The sequence below is a fragment of the Aulonocara stuartgranti genome, assembly GCF_965226115.1.
Source record: "Aulonocara stuartgranti genome assembly, chromosome: 9".
Classification (NCBI taxonomy): Eukaryota; Metazoa; Chordata; class Actinopteri; order Cichliformes; family Cichlidae; genus Aulonocara; species Aulonocara stuartgranti.
The window spans coordinates 14,258,529-14,274,823 of NC_138960.1; the positions used below are offsets into that span (position 1 = coordinate 14,258,529).

A 16,295-nucleotide genomic window follows, 5' to 3' on the forward strand; every position below is an offset into this window, starting at 1 on the left:
GAAGTTCATACTCAAGGAACATCAGTGTCAGATCGCACGAGCCGTCATTGTTTCAACCAATCCCCGGGTCTCGGACCGGTACCGGTCCGTGAGTCGTTTGGTACCGGCTGCGAGAGTTGAGGCTCAGGTGTGAAATGTATGGTTTTCAGGGTTTATATCGGTTTTCAGTGTTATTTTGTTATCGTTAACTCTGTTTAATGGGCGACCGTGGCTCAGGGGGTCGGGAATCGCATCTGTAACTGGAAGGTCGCCGGTTCGATCCCTGGGCTCTCTGTCCTGGTCGTTGTGTCCCTGTGCAAGACACTTAACCCTACTTGCCTACTGGTGTTGGCCAGAGGGGCCGATGGCGCGATATGGCAGCCTCGCTTCTGTCAGTCTGCCCCAGGGCAGCTGTGGCTACAACTATAGCTGCCTCCACCAGTGTATGAATGTGAGAGTGAATGAATAGTGGTATTGTAAAGCGCTTTGGGTGCCTTGAAAAGCCCTATATAAATCCAATCCATTATTATTATTCCTGGGTCTTTTCACGTGTGTTATGAATAAATCTTCTTTTTTTCGGTACCAGTACTAGTTTTATTTTGTTGTATCCGCGACACCTTAAACGCCGGTTCGTGAAAATATTATCGGGCATAAACCGGTCCGTGGCGCAAAAAAGGTTGGGGACCGCTGACTCAGACAACTTAAAAATATTATTGTTTGGCTTTTTTCAGTGTTTTATTTGTTCCTGACTAAATCAGTTAGGCTGAGATCAAAGTTATTAAATTAAATAAATAATAATAATAATAATAATAATAATGGATTGGATTTATATAGCGCTTTTCAAGGCACCCAATGCCACTATTCATTCACTCTCGCATTCATACACAATAAAACATTATTATTCCCTCGGGAGGGTTCCTCTGGGAGTTTCACACAGCTGAAAACACGTCAAACAGAAAACTGATTAAACAAAAGTGTGAGATGGTCAAGAATTTATGCGTCCGGTTATATTTTAGATAGCAAGGAGCAGACGGCAAAGTTTCACTCCACTGAGAGAGGTTGTGATGCAATTCTGAAGGCTAGACCATCCAACCTCACAATCAGTCACGTCCAGCCTACCAGATTTTCGAAGGACCTGGCCCACACCCACACACCTTTTGAATGTTGGCAAATATGTGTATGTGGTGTCTGTGAAGGTTCTCAGTCATTGTAGTCTAAGGAGCTTGGAAAGAAAAGTGTCTGGACTTCTTTAAGAAGCTTGAAATACATTTAAATCTGGGACTCTCCACCATTTGACCCTTAGAACGGAAGAAGCTTCTCGGATGATAAGAGGTGAAACGTCTTCATGTGTATGTGGTGTTAAATAGGCCTATACTACTGCGCTTTGATGTCGCTCGTAAGGGTGAAACTCATTGTGAAACGTTTGAGAACCACTGCTACAGAACAATGGTAATTTCCCTTATATGGTAACACCTGCAACCCACGTGACACCCAGAATAGAGATTGACAGACCACGTGACTTTCGCGCATTGCATGCCGGGTACTAGTGGCAAAACAATCAAACCAATGAATCAAATGCAAGCATTTGCAGCACCGCAAAACGTTCATTCTCCGGTTCCTTCTTGCTTTTTCTTTGCCCCCCAAAAAAGGTATGTAAAAAACAAAGGAGAACAATGCCGGTCCGTACAAAGACAGACTTGATGAAAAGTCAAAGAAAAGATACGAGGAAAATATCAAACGAGTGAAAGGGTTAGACCCTGACGAGCACACAGAGTGGACAAAATACGTTAGCATGCTGCCCAACTTTCACCACGCTCATATTTATAATTATACGGTTCTTGGAGTGAGTGCATACACTCATGACGTTTTTAGTAACTTCAGGTCACTGCAACAAGCCCAGGTACAGTTTACCGACGGATGGGTGCAGGACCTTGAAATGCACCGAAAGACCATCGTACGTATCATAAGTTTACCAGTCTCACAAATCGTCTTCATAAATACACATTCGTTAACAGTTTATTAATAGGACCTTTGAGCTCAACAGTAATTAATTAGTAGTGGAAATAATTTCTGGTACGCATCACAGAAATGTAGCAGTGACAATAATATTGTATACTGTAATTGTACTGGCCAATTAGTGATACAAAAAAAAACTGTTTTATCCTGTGAATAAAAGTATATGTTTTTGTCAATGTACCATAATAACAGAAGCGAAACGCAATGTTGTGTCAGGACAATTCACCATTTATGCACAATAAACAAAGGACCATAGCGCAACAATTTCTGTTCAGCGCCAGACTTGCTTGTAACTTATATCACCAATTATGTTATGAAAAATTACGTGTTAACTACTACAAAACACTTACCTTTGTGGAAATGCTTGGAGCAGACTAACCTGTGAGCTGGAGTGTTCTGGGACGTTATATTTAGTCTTCGAATGGCTGCAATCCAGGCCATCCGTTGGCTCTTTGTTACTTCAGAAACATGGCTTGAACAATTTCTCTTCAACGACGTAATCCGATAACAACCGATCTCTTTACACGTCGGCTTCCCGTAGCTCTCATGTGACCGGCTATTGCTGTTAATAATACAACAGCTTCTTGCCATTTTTGTTTCTTTTTAATCGCTGTGTAACTGATTTCAATCCGGTCGTTAAGTGATGATGTGACGAATCCTACTTCCGGACCTAAAGTAGTCTGCGTTTAATATGGCTTTTGTGTTGTTAACATGTTTAATGTTTTGTATTTTCTTCTATTTAATCTCAAAAAGCTCCTAAAACAGTCAGTGATCCCTGTTGACCTCCCTCGGCTTTTATTACCGCTAATCATTTATTTAAGCTCAGTTTTTAAAACCTTAGGATGTAACTACAGCCCAGCCCACGCAGCAGTATATGAATGACTAACCTCGTATTGTGGATGGATTATCTCAGTTGTTCTCCTGGCTGAAGTTTGGTCCTTTTACAGCATCCTGCCATGCGATTACATTTGTTTCTGACCACCGAGAACACTCACGTTAACTTTTATCGAGTGGAAAAAAAGTTAGCTTGTTTATATTATGCTAACATGGCTGTGTCGCTAGCGGTCACGTAGCACATCATTATATACCAGCTAGCCAAACTTCAGTAACCCTACAAACGTCACTTTAGTTTTCTGTCTTCATTTATGTTGGAAGTGATAACAGAGCTGTACGTTTCAAATTGTTTCCAAAACCCCGCAGTCAGGACATGCTATATTGGATTTATGTCTGTGAAGGTTCTCAGTCATCCAGGTCATCGTAGTCAAAGGAGCTTGCAAAGAAAAGCGTCTGGACTTCTTTAAGTTACTTGAAGACGTTTCACCTCTCATCCGAGAAGCTTCTTCAGTTCTAAGGTCAAATGGTGGAGAGTCCCAGATATAAACCTAGTGGGAGTAACCCCCCACAGAGGGACCAAGATAAGATGTCCTGATAAGAAGGACAGACGCAACAACATTGTCATCCCCTATGTAGCCGGTGTATCAGAAAAACTCAGGAGAGTTTTCTCCAAGCATGACATCCCGGTGCATTTCAGACCCAGCAACACGCTCAGACAAAAACTGGTTCACCCGAAAGACAAAACCCCTTCCCAGACGCCTTAACGCCCACTCACATCCTGGGCCATCTGATCTCAGGAATTCGCATGATAAGGTGGGGCCAGGTTTCACAATGAACTCACCCGAAACTCTGGCTGATTGGGACCCACACCCAGTTTCACACCTTGTCTCAGGCGATTAGAGGATCATCAGGGGGTCCTTTTGTCCCTCTGTGGGCCTCTGTATTGCATTTATGGATGGAGTGGTGTATGCTGGGTAATGGCACAGCTAGCGACTGGGTGACTTTATTCACCCGCTTCGGCTGATATCAGTCCATACAATGGCATTATTAGCACAAATCAATCCCATAGATATGGGCCATCTCCTTCTAGATTGTTCAGAAGGTTGTTATCATCCATCCACATGGAGGATCACTAACAGGAGCGTGGGAAGACTCCAGAATCCACTCTGGCTGGAATCCGGTGGATTTAGCAGTGTTTACAGGTAAGACCATTTAAACGGACAGCATTTATAGAATGACTATTAAAAGTCAGTGAGTGTCAATAATCATGAGTGAACTCCCCGATGAAGCCTTGTGTGCTAAAACATGTCAGAGTTTAAAGGTTAAACATGAGTTTCCAAAACGTTTTGCTGGAGAACAATGAACTATTTGACTGAGTTTCAATTATTTACAGACGAGCAAAACCAGGACAGAGAAAAAAGGACAAAACTGACTCAGTAAAACAACAGAAAATAAGATCCCATGTAAATCTGTATTATGTAGAAGTTCAGCCCAGCAACCAGTTCAGTTCAACACAAGTTTAAATGATTCTATCTGAACTCTGTGGAGCCTGATCTCAAGCTTTTTGAGTCTGACACTGAAACCAGAGGATCTTTCTGTCTCTTCAGATTCACTGTGATCCAGTGATGGGAGTGATTTCAGCCCTGAGTGATCACGCTGATGTTTGCACAGAGCAGACAATGAGGTGAATGTTTGGGCACATTGGTAACAGTGAAACAGTTTATTAGTAACGTGGGATCGTTTGTGTTCGGAGTATGAACTGAGATTCCTGAAGCTCTTGTCACACTGGTCACAGCTGTAGTTTCCTTCCATGTGTGCACGTTCATGCTTGTTACAAGTACTTGAATCTGAGAAGCTTTTGTCACAGTGTCTGCACTTGTATGGTTTCTCTCCTGTGTGGACTCGTTTGTGTGATTTAAGCTCCCTTGCAGTGGTGAAGGATGACCCACACTGATCACAGAGGTGCTTTTTAACCCCACTGTGAATCAGTTCATGCCGTTTTAAGTCACCTGATGTGGTGAAGCTTCTCCCACATTCTTTGCAGTATTTCAGTTTGTCTCCAGTGTGTCTACGTTGATGTATTTTTAGGTCAGCTTGGCAACTGAAAGTTTTTCCACAAAGGTCACAATGAAAGTCTTTCCCACCACCACAGTGATGACAGGGTTGAGAACTGGATCCATCTGTGTCGCTCTGCTTCTAAACAAAGACACAAAGACAGTGTAAGTCAGTCCTTCAACACTTTTATCCTGAACGTCGCCTGAAATAAAGAGCATCTCTGCAGACGTCCAATTACATTTGACTGTTTCAGTTAACACACTCAGTTTACTGGGCTGCAATAACTACAATACTACCACCATAATACTACAGTAATACTAAAATCATAACTGACATGAAAATCTGAATAATCACTCAGAGCTGCTTTTCCATGCAGTAGAATTGCTAACATGCTAACACAGTTTAATGAGCAGAGTTGTTCCAAACAGTCAGGCTAAAATGACAAGATAACAATATAAATACATACCTCACAGTAACTGCACTTGTAGAGTCTCTTTCTGCTGTGGATCTGTTGGTGTCGTCTCAGGTAATGTGGAGATTTAAAAGTCTTCTCACACAGGTCACATTTATAAGGTCGTCCCTCAGTGTGGGTAAACATGTGTCGTTGTAACTTTTCGTCTGTTGTAAACTCTTTGCCACACTGTTCACAGCAGTACACATCATGTCTGGTGTGAATGCGTAGGTGTATATTTCTGTGCCCTATCTGACTGAAGGTTTTTCCACAGATGTCACAGCTGTATGCCTTAATTCCAGAGTGGCTAACTAGATGCCTCTGTAAGTTGCTACTTTGAGTAAAAGCTCTGCCACACTGATCACAGCTGTACGCTTTAACTCCACTGTGGATGAGTTGGTGTGATTTTAGGTGACCCTTCCAGGAAAAAGACTTTCCACACAAGTCACAGCTGAACGGTCTCTCTCCAGTGTGGATGACCTGATGCTGTTTTAGATTAGCCTTCTCAGTAAACTCCTTCCCACACTCGTCACAGCTGTACGCCTTAATTCCAGAGTGGCTAACTAGATGCCTCTGTAAGCTGCTACTGTGAGTAAAAGCTCTGCCACACTGATCACAGCTGTACGCTTTAACTCCACTGTGGATGAGATGGTGTTGTTTTAGAGCAACCTTCCAGGAAAAAGACTTTCCACACAAGTCACAGCTGAACGGTCTCTCTCCAGTGTGGATGACCTGATGACGTTTTAGTTCATTCTTCCTAGCAAAATCCTTCCCACACTCGTCACAGGTGTGTTTTTTCTCTCTCTTTCTTCTGTGAGGTTTGTCGGCCTCCTGAGAGCGCTGACTTCTCGCTCCATGTTGGTCCTGCAGTGACAGAGATACAAACAGAGGCAGTGAGTGAAATGCAGTCGTGGAACAAACTCAACCTTCAAACTCCCTCCATTAACACTAGTTTTAAACCTGAAGGTGGAGTGTGGCACCAAACACCTTAAAGGTCTCTTATCCCCACCTGCTGGTAGTTCTAACACATTACATCCAACCTGCTGTTAAAAATAATTCATAACTGTTTAAGCAGTGTTTAAAATCATGCCCATCTCTCCTGATTGTACACACACACACACACACACACACTTTTATATTATTTTATAATTTATATTATTTTGTTGTTTCCTATTACATATTTCTATAATTTGTATAGATTTATACATAACTATTCAGTGATATTAAATCCTATGTTTGTTTATTTGTTTATTCATAAGGAACCCCATTAGCTTCCACAACAGATGTTGCTCGTCTTCTGTCATATACAATCACATGGAGGAAAAAACATGGCAGCGACGGAGAATGAGAAGGGTGAAAGCGGATCGTTGAATGAAACAGATGAACCAGAATTGGTTTGTAAAAATGCTGCAACTTCCGTGATGTGGAACTGGTTTAGCTTTCGTACGTCAGATACACAACAAACATTATTTGTGGTAGAGCATGCTAGCAGGCCGTCGTTATTACTGTGTTTTTTTAGAGTTGTAAAGTATTTTGTCTAGTGTCAATTATATCATCAGCTACATCATTAACGCAAATTTTCAAATGTATATCGTGATAAATATTTTTGGTCATATCGCCCTGCTCTGTCTGTCACCTTCTGTGTTGAGCTCATTGTTTTCTCTGTAGTGGCTGAGCTGAGTCCAAGTAGCTGAAAATGTTCCTCTGCTGCTCCGTCAGACTCTTCTCCTCCTGCTGATCAGCTGGGACACAAAACAGATCTTTGTTAGGCTCCACACTGCACTGAAGAGTCAAAGTGTCTCATATATTCACCTGACAAGTAAAAGAACACATTTTTGCTTCCCGAGGTGGGCAACTTATTGGAAACAAACACAAAAGGTTTGAGCACTGATACCTGGCATTGCTGGCATTGAAAGATGCAATGCCAGCAATGTGGATGGTTAAGACTAAAACAATCATTAAGCAAAGACTAACCCCCACCTAGAGCTGGGCGATATAAGATTTTTTCATATCACCATATGTTTTTTTTTTTTCATTTCAGGCAATAACGATATCTATCACGATATAAGCCAAATAACTATATTTGTAAGATTTAAATGTGCCGTTGCTCACAAGTAAAATGTGAAATAATCAGCAGCTTGTTTTTATTTAAATATTTATTTCCCATAATAAGTTCAACAGGGTAGATGTACTTAAGGAACATGAGACTTTTTCAGATAAATAAAGGCAAATATTGAAAACTACACAAAAGGCAGCCGCTAAAGCGTTTAAGTTTCAAAATAGAACAAACGAAACAGACTACTAAATTGTCAATTCCACTTAGAAACAAAATTTTAATTCTAAAAAGAAATCTTAGTTCGTTTTACAGAAGAACAGACAAAATTGACTTACTTTTGTCGATATCAAATAAACTGAGAACTAAAAGGAAATTCTCTATCTCTCCTTGTTTTATAGCTGAGCTTTTCAAACAGTTTTAACAGTTACTTTAGTCTGACAAAAGCCGAATGACGAATTAGTGCTTTCAGTCAGAGATTGAGCATGCACTGGTTTATTGTATTTCCAGACTTGCTTTCGGCACAATTTACAGTGCGCGCTACTCTGTTTTTTGTCAGACTTGAAATAGCCGAAATACCTTCACACTACGGAACTTCTATGGCTCTTCCATTCGACAAACTCTCCAGCATTGGAAACATAATTGTTTTTTTCTTCGGTAACCTTCGTTCACGCTCTCGGTTGATTTTTCTCTAGTCGGTGTTACGGATTCAAATATTGGGATGGAGACAAGAGGAAAAACCACAATAACAACACTGGTCCGGCCGGGTTGAGTCAAACGATGATTTTAATGAACACACGCGTGGGAGATGGACACCGTGCGCAGACAGCATCAGATCTCAAAATGGTGGAGCATTGATCAAACTCTTATAGCCTCTGGTGCCCCCACCTTATCATAAAAGCCTAAACATTCACATTCTTTCTCTCACACGGCGCCTAAGCTACGACCTTGGCTCCCCGTTTATCTGCTCCTGCTGAGATGGGGCAGAAAACTCCAGTATGCTCTGTTCTCTTCTAATCAGACAAATAAGGCGATGACTTTCTGCGAACAGTATTTCTTATAACTCAGCAATATAATGCATCATATAACAATATCATTCATTCACAACAAATCAGCAGTCTAATGTAATGCAACTCAGTTTAACAAATGCAATAGTTATCACCTTCTTCTAATTCAGGAGAATAATGCAAACTAAAACTACATAATCATTCACAATCTTTAATTAGGGGTCTAACATGGCATAAAATAATATTATAATCTCACATCGGCAAACTCATTTCCTTCATTACCTGGGCAGCCCGGCTGGCTGCTTCCCAAACAAATACACATGTGCGCCTTGGCGCTTGTGCTGCATGTAACAAGTCACGTGATGCTGCGGCTGTGATTGGTTCGGCTCTGCGCTACTTAATTTGGATTGGCTGTTCTTTTTTTTTTTTTTTTTTTTTTTTTTGAGAGGACAAGAGCGGCGAGGTCTATCGCGATAGTTTAATTTTTCTATCGAGAAAAAGTTATTTCGCAATACATATCATTATCGTTCTATCACCAAGCTCTACCCACACCACGATTTTTTGATATGGGTAACCGCCCGTGTCGCCCGTATCAAAAACCGCTACTGCGTGTCACAAGTTAATCTGGCTGTAGGCTATGGTACTTGGCCAGAGGTTGCGCTGGTTGACTCGACTCCATTTGAGTGCACACAAAGTAAATTGCACGCTTTAGTTGTGCAGCGAAAATGAAAATCGCCCGTATCAAAAACCGCTACTGCCTATACTACTGTGCTGTGATGTCGCTCGTAAGGGTGAAACTCATTGTGAAACGTTTGAGAACCACTGCTACAGAACAATGGAGATTTCCGTTATATGGTAACGCCCTTAACTCACGTGACGCCCAGAATTGTACAATACTGATGCTTGAGAGCGCGCGTGTGATGCAAGTATGTGTAGAGTGTTGAGCGCGTGATCAGTGGTGAGAAAAACAAACCACGAAACTTGAGCTTTCTATGCTCGTGGCTCACTTGCACTTCTAATCTATTCGTTTGCACACTTACACACACACACAGCTGTGGTTTCCTGTTTTGCTACACTCTGGAGAGCCCCGCCTTTAACGGTCTCCTCTCACAGAGAGCAACAGAAAACTTCATTCAGAAAACTTCGAAAAACTCGAGATTGACTGAACTCAGTTCAAAGTTACCTTGACACTTACCTTTAGATGTGAGAGGTAGCGATGGTCCGCTTGAAGCTGACGCTCCGGTGCGTGTGTCAGAAAGATAAACACGCTGCTTCAGAAGCACCGTGTCGAGGTTCGATTCGTTTGGCCAGAGTCACGTGATTAGTATAATGTACTTTTTTTATTACTGAACTTTATTGAAACACACAATAAGTATACAACATACACGAAAGAACAGAACATGAACATACAAAATCAGGGGTAAAAAAACTAATTATATGAGTACGTGAAAAAATCAACATATAAATATTGTTCTGAGAGCCTTTTTGTTGGTTGAGTCTGATATTAATTGTATGTACAATTCCATATCCTTATAAAAACGCAGAAATATGGTTTTTTATTAATAAGCTTACATTTATGGATAAACTATTTATCTAAAAGTATTAACAAATTTATCATTCTTCCTGGTGAACTTAAAGAAACAGAATAAAACATTTTCCCATCATTAAGAAAACTCCCTTAAAATATGGACAATAACAAAACTGTTAAATTCTTCCAGAATCTCTGTGTAGAGGAACAGTACCAAAAAAGATGTGTCACAGTTTCTGGATGATCCCCACAGAAAGTTCAATTAGTATTTATGTGTCTTTTAAATGTTACCATATAGTGACTGGCTGGGTAACATTTATGAAGAATTTTATATGAGATTTCCTTCACCTTGTTTACAATTAGATATTTATGGGATCATCCAGACGGTCTTCCAGGTGATATCTGGAACATGTTGGTTCCAGTAAGATATTATATATATGGGAGAGACACGATATCTTCTTGGAATAAACTACGTATTCTCTTATTGCTGTTACCAAGTTCCTGTGAAAAGCAGATTTTTCCCACTGCTGACTCAGCTGGATCAGAGAGAGTGACTGAGGTAGATATTGACCTGTCAGTGTTTTTATATAACATTAAAGTACCTGAGGGTATGGCACCAAGCACCATTGAGAATTCCCAAACACTGACTTGAAAATTATATAGTGTAAGGAATTCATTGTAAGTAAGTAGTGCTCCCTCTTTATTAACCAGCTGAGCCATCAATAGGATCCCATTTTGGACTCAAGTTTCCAGGAAATGTGATTTATTTTTAAATAAAATATGTCTGTTGTTTTTCCATATAAAATTAAAGAGCATGCAGTCAATGTCTTTACTAATCTTCTTATCCAGATGTAAGGAGAGAGCAGCATATGCCAGTCGGGATATCCCTTCAGCTTTAGTAATTAAAACTCTACCTTTCAGAGATAAATCCCTTTGCAGCCACTGGTTGAACTTTTTTCGGATTCTTTTTTGTATAATCGGAGTGAAGTTTGACGAGCATCTTGACTTTTGGTCTTTGGATATTAACAAATTTTTATCATTAGAGAAAAAATTACCAATAATCATCCCACAGATGTAATATTATCTACAGCTACTTTTAGTACCATCGATGTTAAGTTAGACTCTTTTTCTCCAATTGATCTTTCTGAGTTAACTTCAATAATTACTTCCTCCAAACCATCAGCTCTTTCTTTTGCTCTCGGAGGAGGTGGACGCACTTTTTCTCCTCTCCCTAAATCTTCCCTGCTTATGTCCTTGTCTAGTCTCGTGGGGTTTTTTTTGTATTTTCCCTGGAACACTCTCTCACAGTCTGTTCTCTAAAACCTAAAAGAGGAATTATGGATTGGATCAACTGGTCCCTAAATGCAATTGACACCCCTTTCTCAACGAGAAGTTTGGGCTTGGGTGAGCCTGAGTGCTGAAGATATCTACCTATTCGGAACCATGGTAACAGGGTTCTGGCTGATCGGAGCTGGCTTGGCCCTGGCTTATCGAAGAATTAAGAAAGCGGAATCGGCTGTTCAAACCCCCACAAGGCTGCCCACTGGAATTGAAACGATGGGAGAGGCGTGAGTTTCTCAAAATGGGCTCATTGAGTCAGCACGGATAAGATCTTGGAGAGGCTACGGCTGCTGTGAATACTCAGAATAAGATCTCTGACTGCAAACTGGATACATCTTGGAAGGGCTAGCTCGGAATAACATCTCTGGGCGCAAAATTGGATTACATCTCGGGGAGGCACACTGCTGTGAGTTCTCAGAAATTGGCTCCTTGAGCACAAGAAATGACAACATCACAGAACGCAAGTATGGCGAAGCTCGCGGCTCTCCAACGGGAGAGTGACAGACCAGTGTTGGACTGTAGAACTGCTTTGAAATTCATATGAGCTGTTCGCACTAAAGTAAAAAATACCATTACTTCATGCGGATACCCTCTCGGCGCCAGCTGCAAGGCCGGAGCTGAACACCCTGATAACGACTGTGTTTAGTCTGTTCCTTCCCATTCCATGCAAGGCCACCAGGGTTGGCTGGAAGACTGTTTACTTAGCCTGGCAGGGCGAAGGACACTGTCTCAGCTGAACTATGGACACAAACACACATACATATACTGATACTGATAAGCACTCACCGACGCATCACCCTCCCTACCCCGGATCCAACGCCACCTCCAACGCTTACCTCCCCTCTGATGTGGACATCGGGTCAGTTGGAGGCGCAATCGAAAGATTGCAGCGGTCCCAGATCAGATGTACACACTGGAACTCTTTCCCATGTTGCTTGTCTGTGTTTATTGTGCTATGGTGTGTTGATATCTGTGCATTCCTGTATTATCCTTTTGTGTTACACATTTCAATGTTTGTTCCTCGCTACCTAGCCTGACCTGTCTCCCCAATGTGATGTTTGTGTATTGTATGTACGGTCGGCAAGGTCTGTCATCTCGGTTGTGGGCAAAAGACCTGCAACTGACAAATAAAGGCTATCTCATCATCATCTCTCATCATCTCATCAACGTGTCTTTTATACCCCATTCCTACAAAACTGCTCAAAGACGTCCTGCCATTAATTAATTTTTGAGTCTTAAATATGATCAACCTATCTCTAATAATCAGCTATGTACCACAGGCCTACAAGGTGGCTGTAGTTAAACCTTTACTCAAAAAGCCATCTCTAGACCCAGCAGTCTTAGCTAATTATAGGCCAATCTCCAACCTTCCTTTCATATCAAAAATCCTTGAAAGAGTAGTTGTCAAACAGCTAACAGATCATCTGCAGAGGAATGGCTTATTTGAAGAGTTTCAGTCAGGTTTCAGAGCTCATCACAGCACAGAAACAGCTTTAGTGAAGGTTACAAATGATCTTCTTATGGCCTCTGACAGTGGACTCATCTCTGTGCTTGTCCTGTTAGACCTTAGTGCTGCGTTCGATACTGTTGACCATAATATCCTATTAGAGCGATTAGAACATGCTGTAGGTATTACAGGTACTGTGCTGCAGTGGTTTGTATCATATCTATCTAATAGACTCCAGTTTGTGCATGTAAATGGAGAGTCCTCTTCACACACTAAGGTCAATTATAGAGTTCCACAGGGTTCAGTGCTAGGACCAATTCAATTTACATTATACATGCTTCCCATAGGCAGCATCATTAGAAGACATAGCATAAATTTTCACTGCTATGCAGATGACACGCAGCTCTATCTGTCCATGAAGCCAGGTAACACACACCAATTAGTTAAACTGCAGGAATGTCTTAAAGACATAAAAATCTGGATGGCCGCTAACTTTCTGCTTCTTAATTCAGATAAAACTGAGGTTATTGTACTCGGCCCTGAAAGTCTTAGAAATATGTTATCTAACCAGATTCTTACTCTGGATGGCATTACCTTGGCCTCCAGTAACGCTGTGAGGAACCTTGAAGTCATTTTTGACCAGGATATATCCTTCAATGCACATATTAAATAAACATATAAGACTGCCTTCTTCCATTTACGCAACATCTCTAAAATTAGAAATATCCTGTCTCAGAGTGATGCTGAAAAACTAGTTCATGCATTTATTACTTCCAGTCTGGACGACTGTAATTCATTATTATCAGGATGTCCTAAAAACTCACTGAAAAGCCTTCAGCTAATCCAAAATGCTGCAGCAAGAGTACTGACAGGGACTAGAAAGACAGAGCATATTTCTCCTGTTTTGGCTTCCCTTCATTGGCTTCCTGTTAAATCCAGAATTGAATTCAAAATCCTGCTCCTCACATACAAGGTCTTAAATAATCAGGCCCCATCTTATCTTAATGACCTTGTAGTACCATATCACCCTATTAGAGCACTTCGCTCTCGCTCTGCAGGCCTACTTGCTGTCCCTACAGGGAGTGCAGAATTATTAGGCAAATGAGTATTTTGTCCACATCATCCTCTTCATGCATGTTGTCTTACTCCAAGCTGTATAGGCTTGAAAGCCTACTACCAATTAAGCATATTAGGTGATGTGCATCGCTGTAATGAGAAGGGGTGTGGTCTAATGACATTAACACCCTATATCAGGTGTGCATAATTATTAGGCAACATCCTTTCCTTCCTCAGAAAAGTCAAAAATAGTGAGACATCTTGCAGAGGGATGCAGCAGTCTCAAAATTGCAAAGCTTCTGAAGCGTGATCATCGAACAATCAAGCGTTTCATTCAAAATAGTCAACAGGGTCGCAAGAAGCGTGTGGAAAAACCAAGGCGCAAAATAACTGCCCATGAACTGAGAAAAGTCAAGCGTGCAGCTGCCAAGATGCCACTTTCCACCAGTTTGGCCATATTTCAGAGCTGCAACATCACTGGAGTGCCCAAAAGCACAAGGTGTGCAATTCTCAGAGACATGGCCAAGGTAAGAAAGGCTGAAAGACGACCACCACTGAACAAGACACACAAGCTGAAACGTCAAGACTGGGCCAAGAAATATCTCAAGACTGATTTTTCTAAGGTTTTATGGACTGATGAAATGAGAGTGAGTCTTGATGGGCCAGATGGATGGGCCCGTGGCTGGATTGGTAAAGGGCAGAGAGCTCCAGGCCGACTCAGACGCCAGCAAGGTGGAGGTGGAGTACTGGTTTGGGCTGGTATCATCAAAGATGAGCTTGTGGGGCCTTTTCGGGTTGAGGATGGAGTCAAGCTCAACTCCCAGTCCTACTGCCAGTTTCTGGAAGACACCTTCTTCAAGCAGTGGTACAGGAAGAAGTCTGCATCCTTCAAGAAAAACATGATTTTCATGCAGGACAATGCTCCATCACACGCGTCCAAGTACTCCACAGCGTGGCTGGCAAGAAAGGGTATAAAAGAAGAAAAACTAATGACATGGCCACCTTGTTCACCTGATCTGAACCCCATTGAGAACCTGTGGTCCATCATCAAATGTGAGATTTACAAGGAGGGAAAACAGTACACCTCTCTGAACAGTGTCTGGGAGGCTGTGGTTGCTGCTGCACGCAATGTTGATGGTGAACAGATCAAAACACTGACAGAATCCATGGATGGCAGGCTTTTGAGTGTCCTTGCAAAGAAAGGTGGCTATATTGGTCACTGATTGGTTTTTGTTTTGTTTTTGAATGTCAGAAATGTATATTTGTGAATGTGGAGATGTTATATTGGTTTCACTGGTAAAAATAAATAATTGAAATGGGTATATATTTGTTTTTTGTTAATTTGCCTAATAATTGTGCACCGTAATAGTCACCTGCACACACAGATATCCCCCTAAAATAGCTAAAACTAAAAACAAACTAAAAACTACTTCCAAAAACATTCAGCTTTGATATTAATGAGTTTTTTGGGTTCATTGAGAACATGGTTGTTGTTCAATAATAAAATTATTCCTCAAAAATACAACTTGCCTAATAATTCTGCACTCCCTGTGTAGCTACTTTTTACAACAGGTTTTCCCATTAACAGAAAATAGACAGAAACCCTAAAAGAAAATGGCCTTGTTTTATGCACATCAAGAAGGAGTCAGACGACCGTCGGTTCAATCCCGGTCAATGTTTCCTCCGTCGGGTACCATAAATGTATGAGAAGCCCCCCCCCCCAGAGAATTTATTATTTTTGTAAGAGTGAGAAAGAGAGGGAGAGAGAGAATCGATCCAACTTTCCTACAAAACGTTATACCACTCTGGGTCAAGACGGGCGATATAGCACGGACCGGTCAGATGACTACGCCGGATGGAAACATAACCGGAAGCGTCCCGGGGACTTTCCCTTTGACCTTCATCCTGGAATGATCTGATATCCTCGTGTCGGTGTTGTTCCCACATCATCATAATAAATGTTGTTCCAGGTTCAACATTGCCAGTGACCAATCACATTGTTGTGACGTCCACCTCATCTGGAACAACGGAGATATTTTATTTAAAAATAAATCACTTTTCCTGGAAACTTAGGTCCAAAATGGGATGATATTGGTGGCTCAGCTGGTTAATAAAGAGGGAGTACGACTTACTTACAATGAATTCCTTACATTTTATAATTTTCCCGTAAGTGTTTGGGAATTCTCAATGGTGCTTGGTGCCATACCCTCAGGTACTTTAATGTTATATAAAAACACTGACAGGTCAATATCTACCTCAGTCACTCTCCCTGATCCAGCTGAGTCAGCAGTGGGAAAAATCTGCTTTTCACAGGAACTTGGTAACAGCAATAAGACAATACGTAGTTTATTCCAAGAAGATATCATGTCTCTCCCATATATATAATATCTTACTGGAACCGACATGTTCCAGATATCACCTGGAAGACAGTCTGGATGATCCCATAAATATCTAATTGCAAACAAGGTGAAGGAGATCTCATGTAAAATTCTTCATAAATGTTACCCAGCCAGTCACTATATGGTAAC

The 16,295-nt window shown here is 41.3% G+C and overlaps 2 protein-coding genes across 12 annotated transcripts in view; one reads left to right on the forward strand and one right to left on the reverse strand.

The window, feature by feature from the left end:
- LOC309714059 (uncharacterized protein) overlaps positions 1 to 16,295 on the forward strand; it is a 146,719-nt gene that overhangs the window by 124,712 nt on the left and 5,712 nt on the right. The gene's annotated exons all lie outside the window — the stretch shown is intronic.
- Positions 1,087 to 16,295, reverse strand: part of LOC309714061 (uncharacterized protein) — a 43,272-nt gene continuing 28,063 nt past the window's right edge. For 3 of the 6 annotated variants that reach the window (XM_082546164.1, XM_082546162.1, XM_082546167.1), the window contains exons 4-5: positions 5,351 to 6,067; positions 1,087 to 5,025 (exon numbers count right to left, since the gene is read on the reverse strand). In XM_082546164.1, coding sequence (XP_082402290.1) covers positions 4,333 to 5,025; positions 5,351 to 6,067 — 1,410 coding nt within the window. In that variant the 3' untranslated portion in view covers positions 1,087 to 4,332. Of the gene's footprint in view, positions 5,026 to 5,350; positions 6,200 to 6,971; positions 7,078 to 7,967; positions 9,276 to 9,590; positions 9,694 to 16,295 lie in introns of those variants that run through there. The other 3 variants (XM_082546163.1, XM_082546166.1, XM_082546165.1) reach the window with 3 other exon arrangements.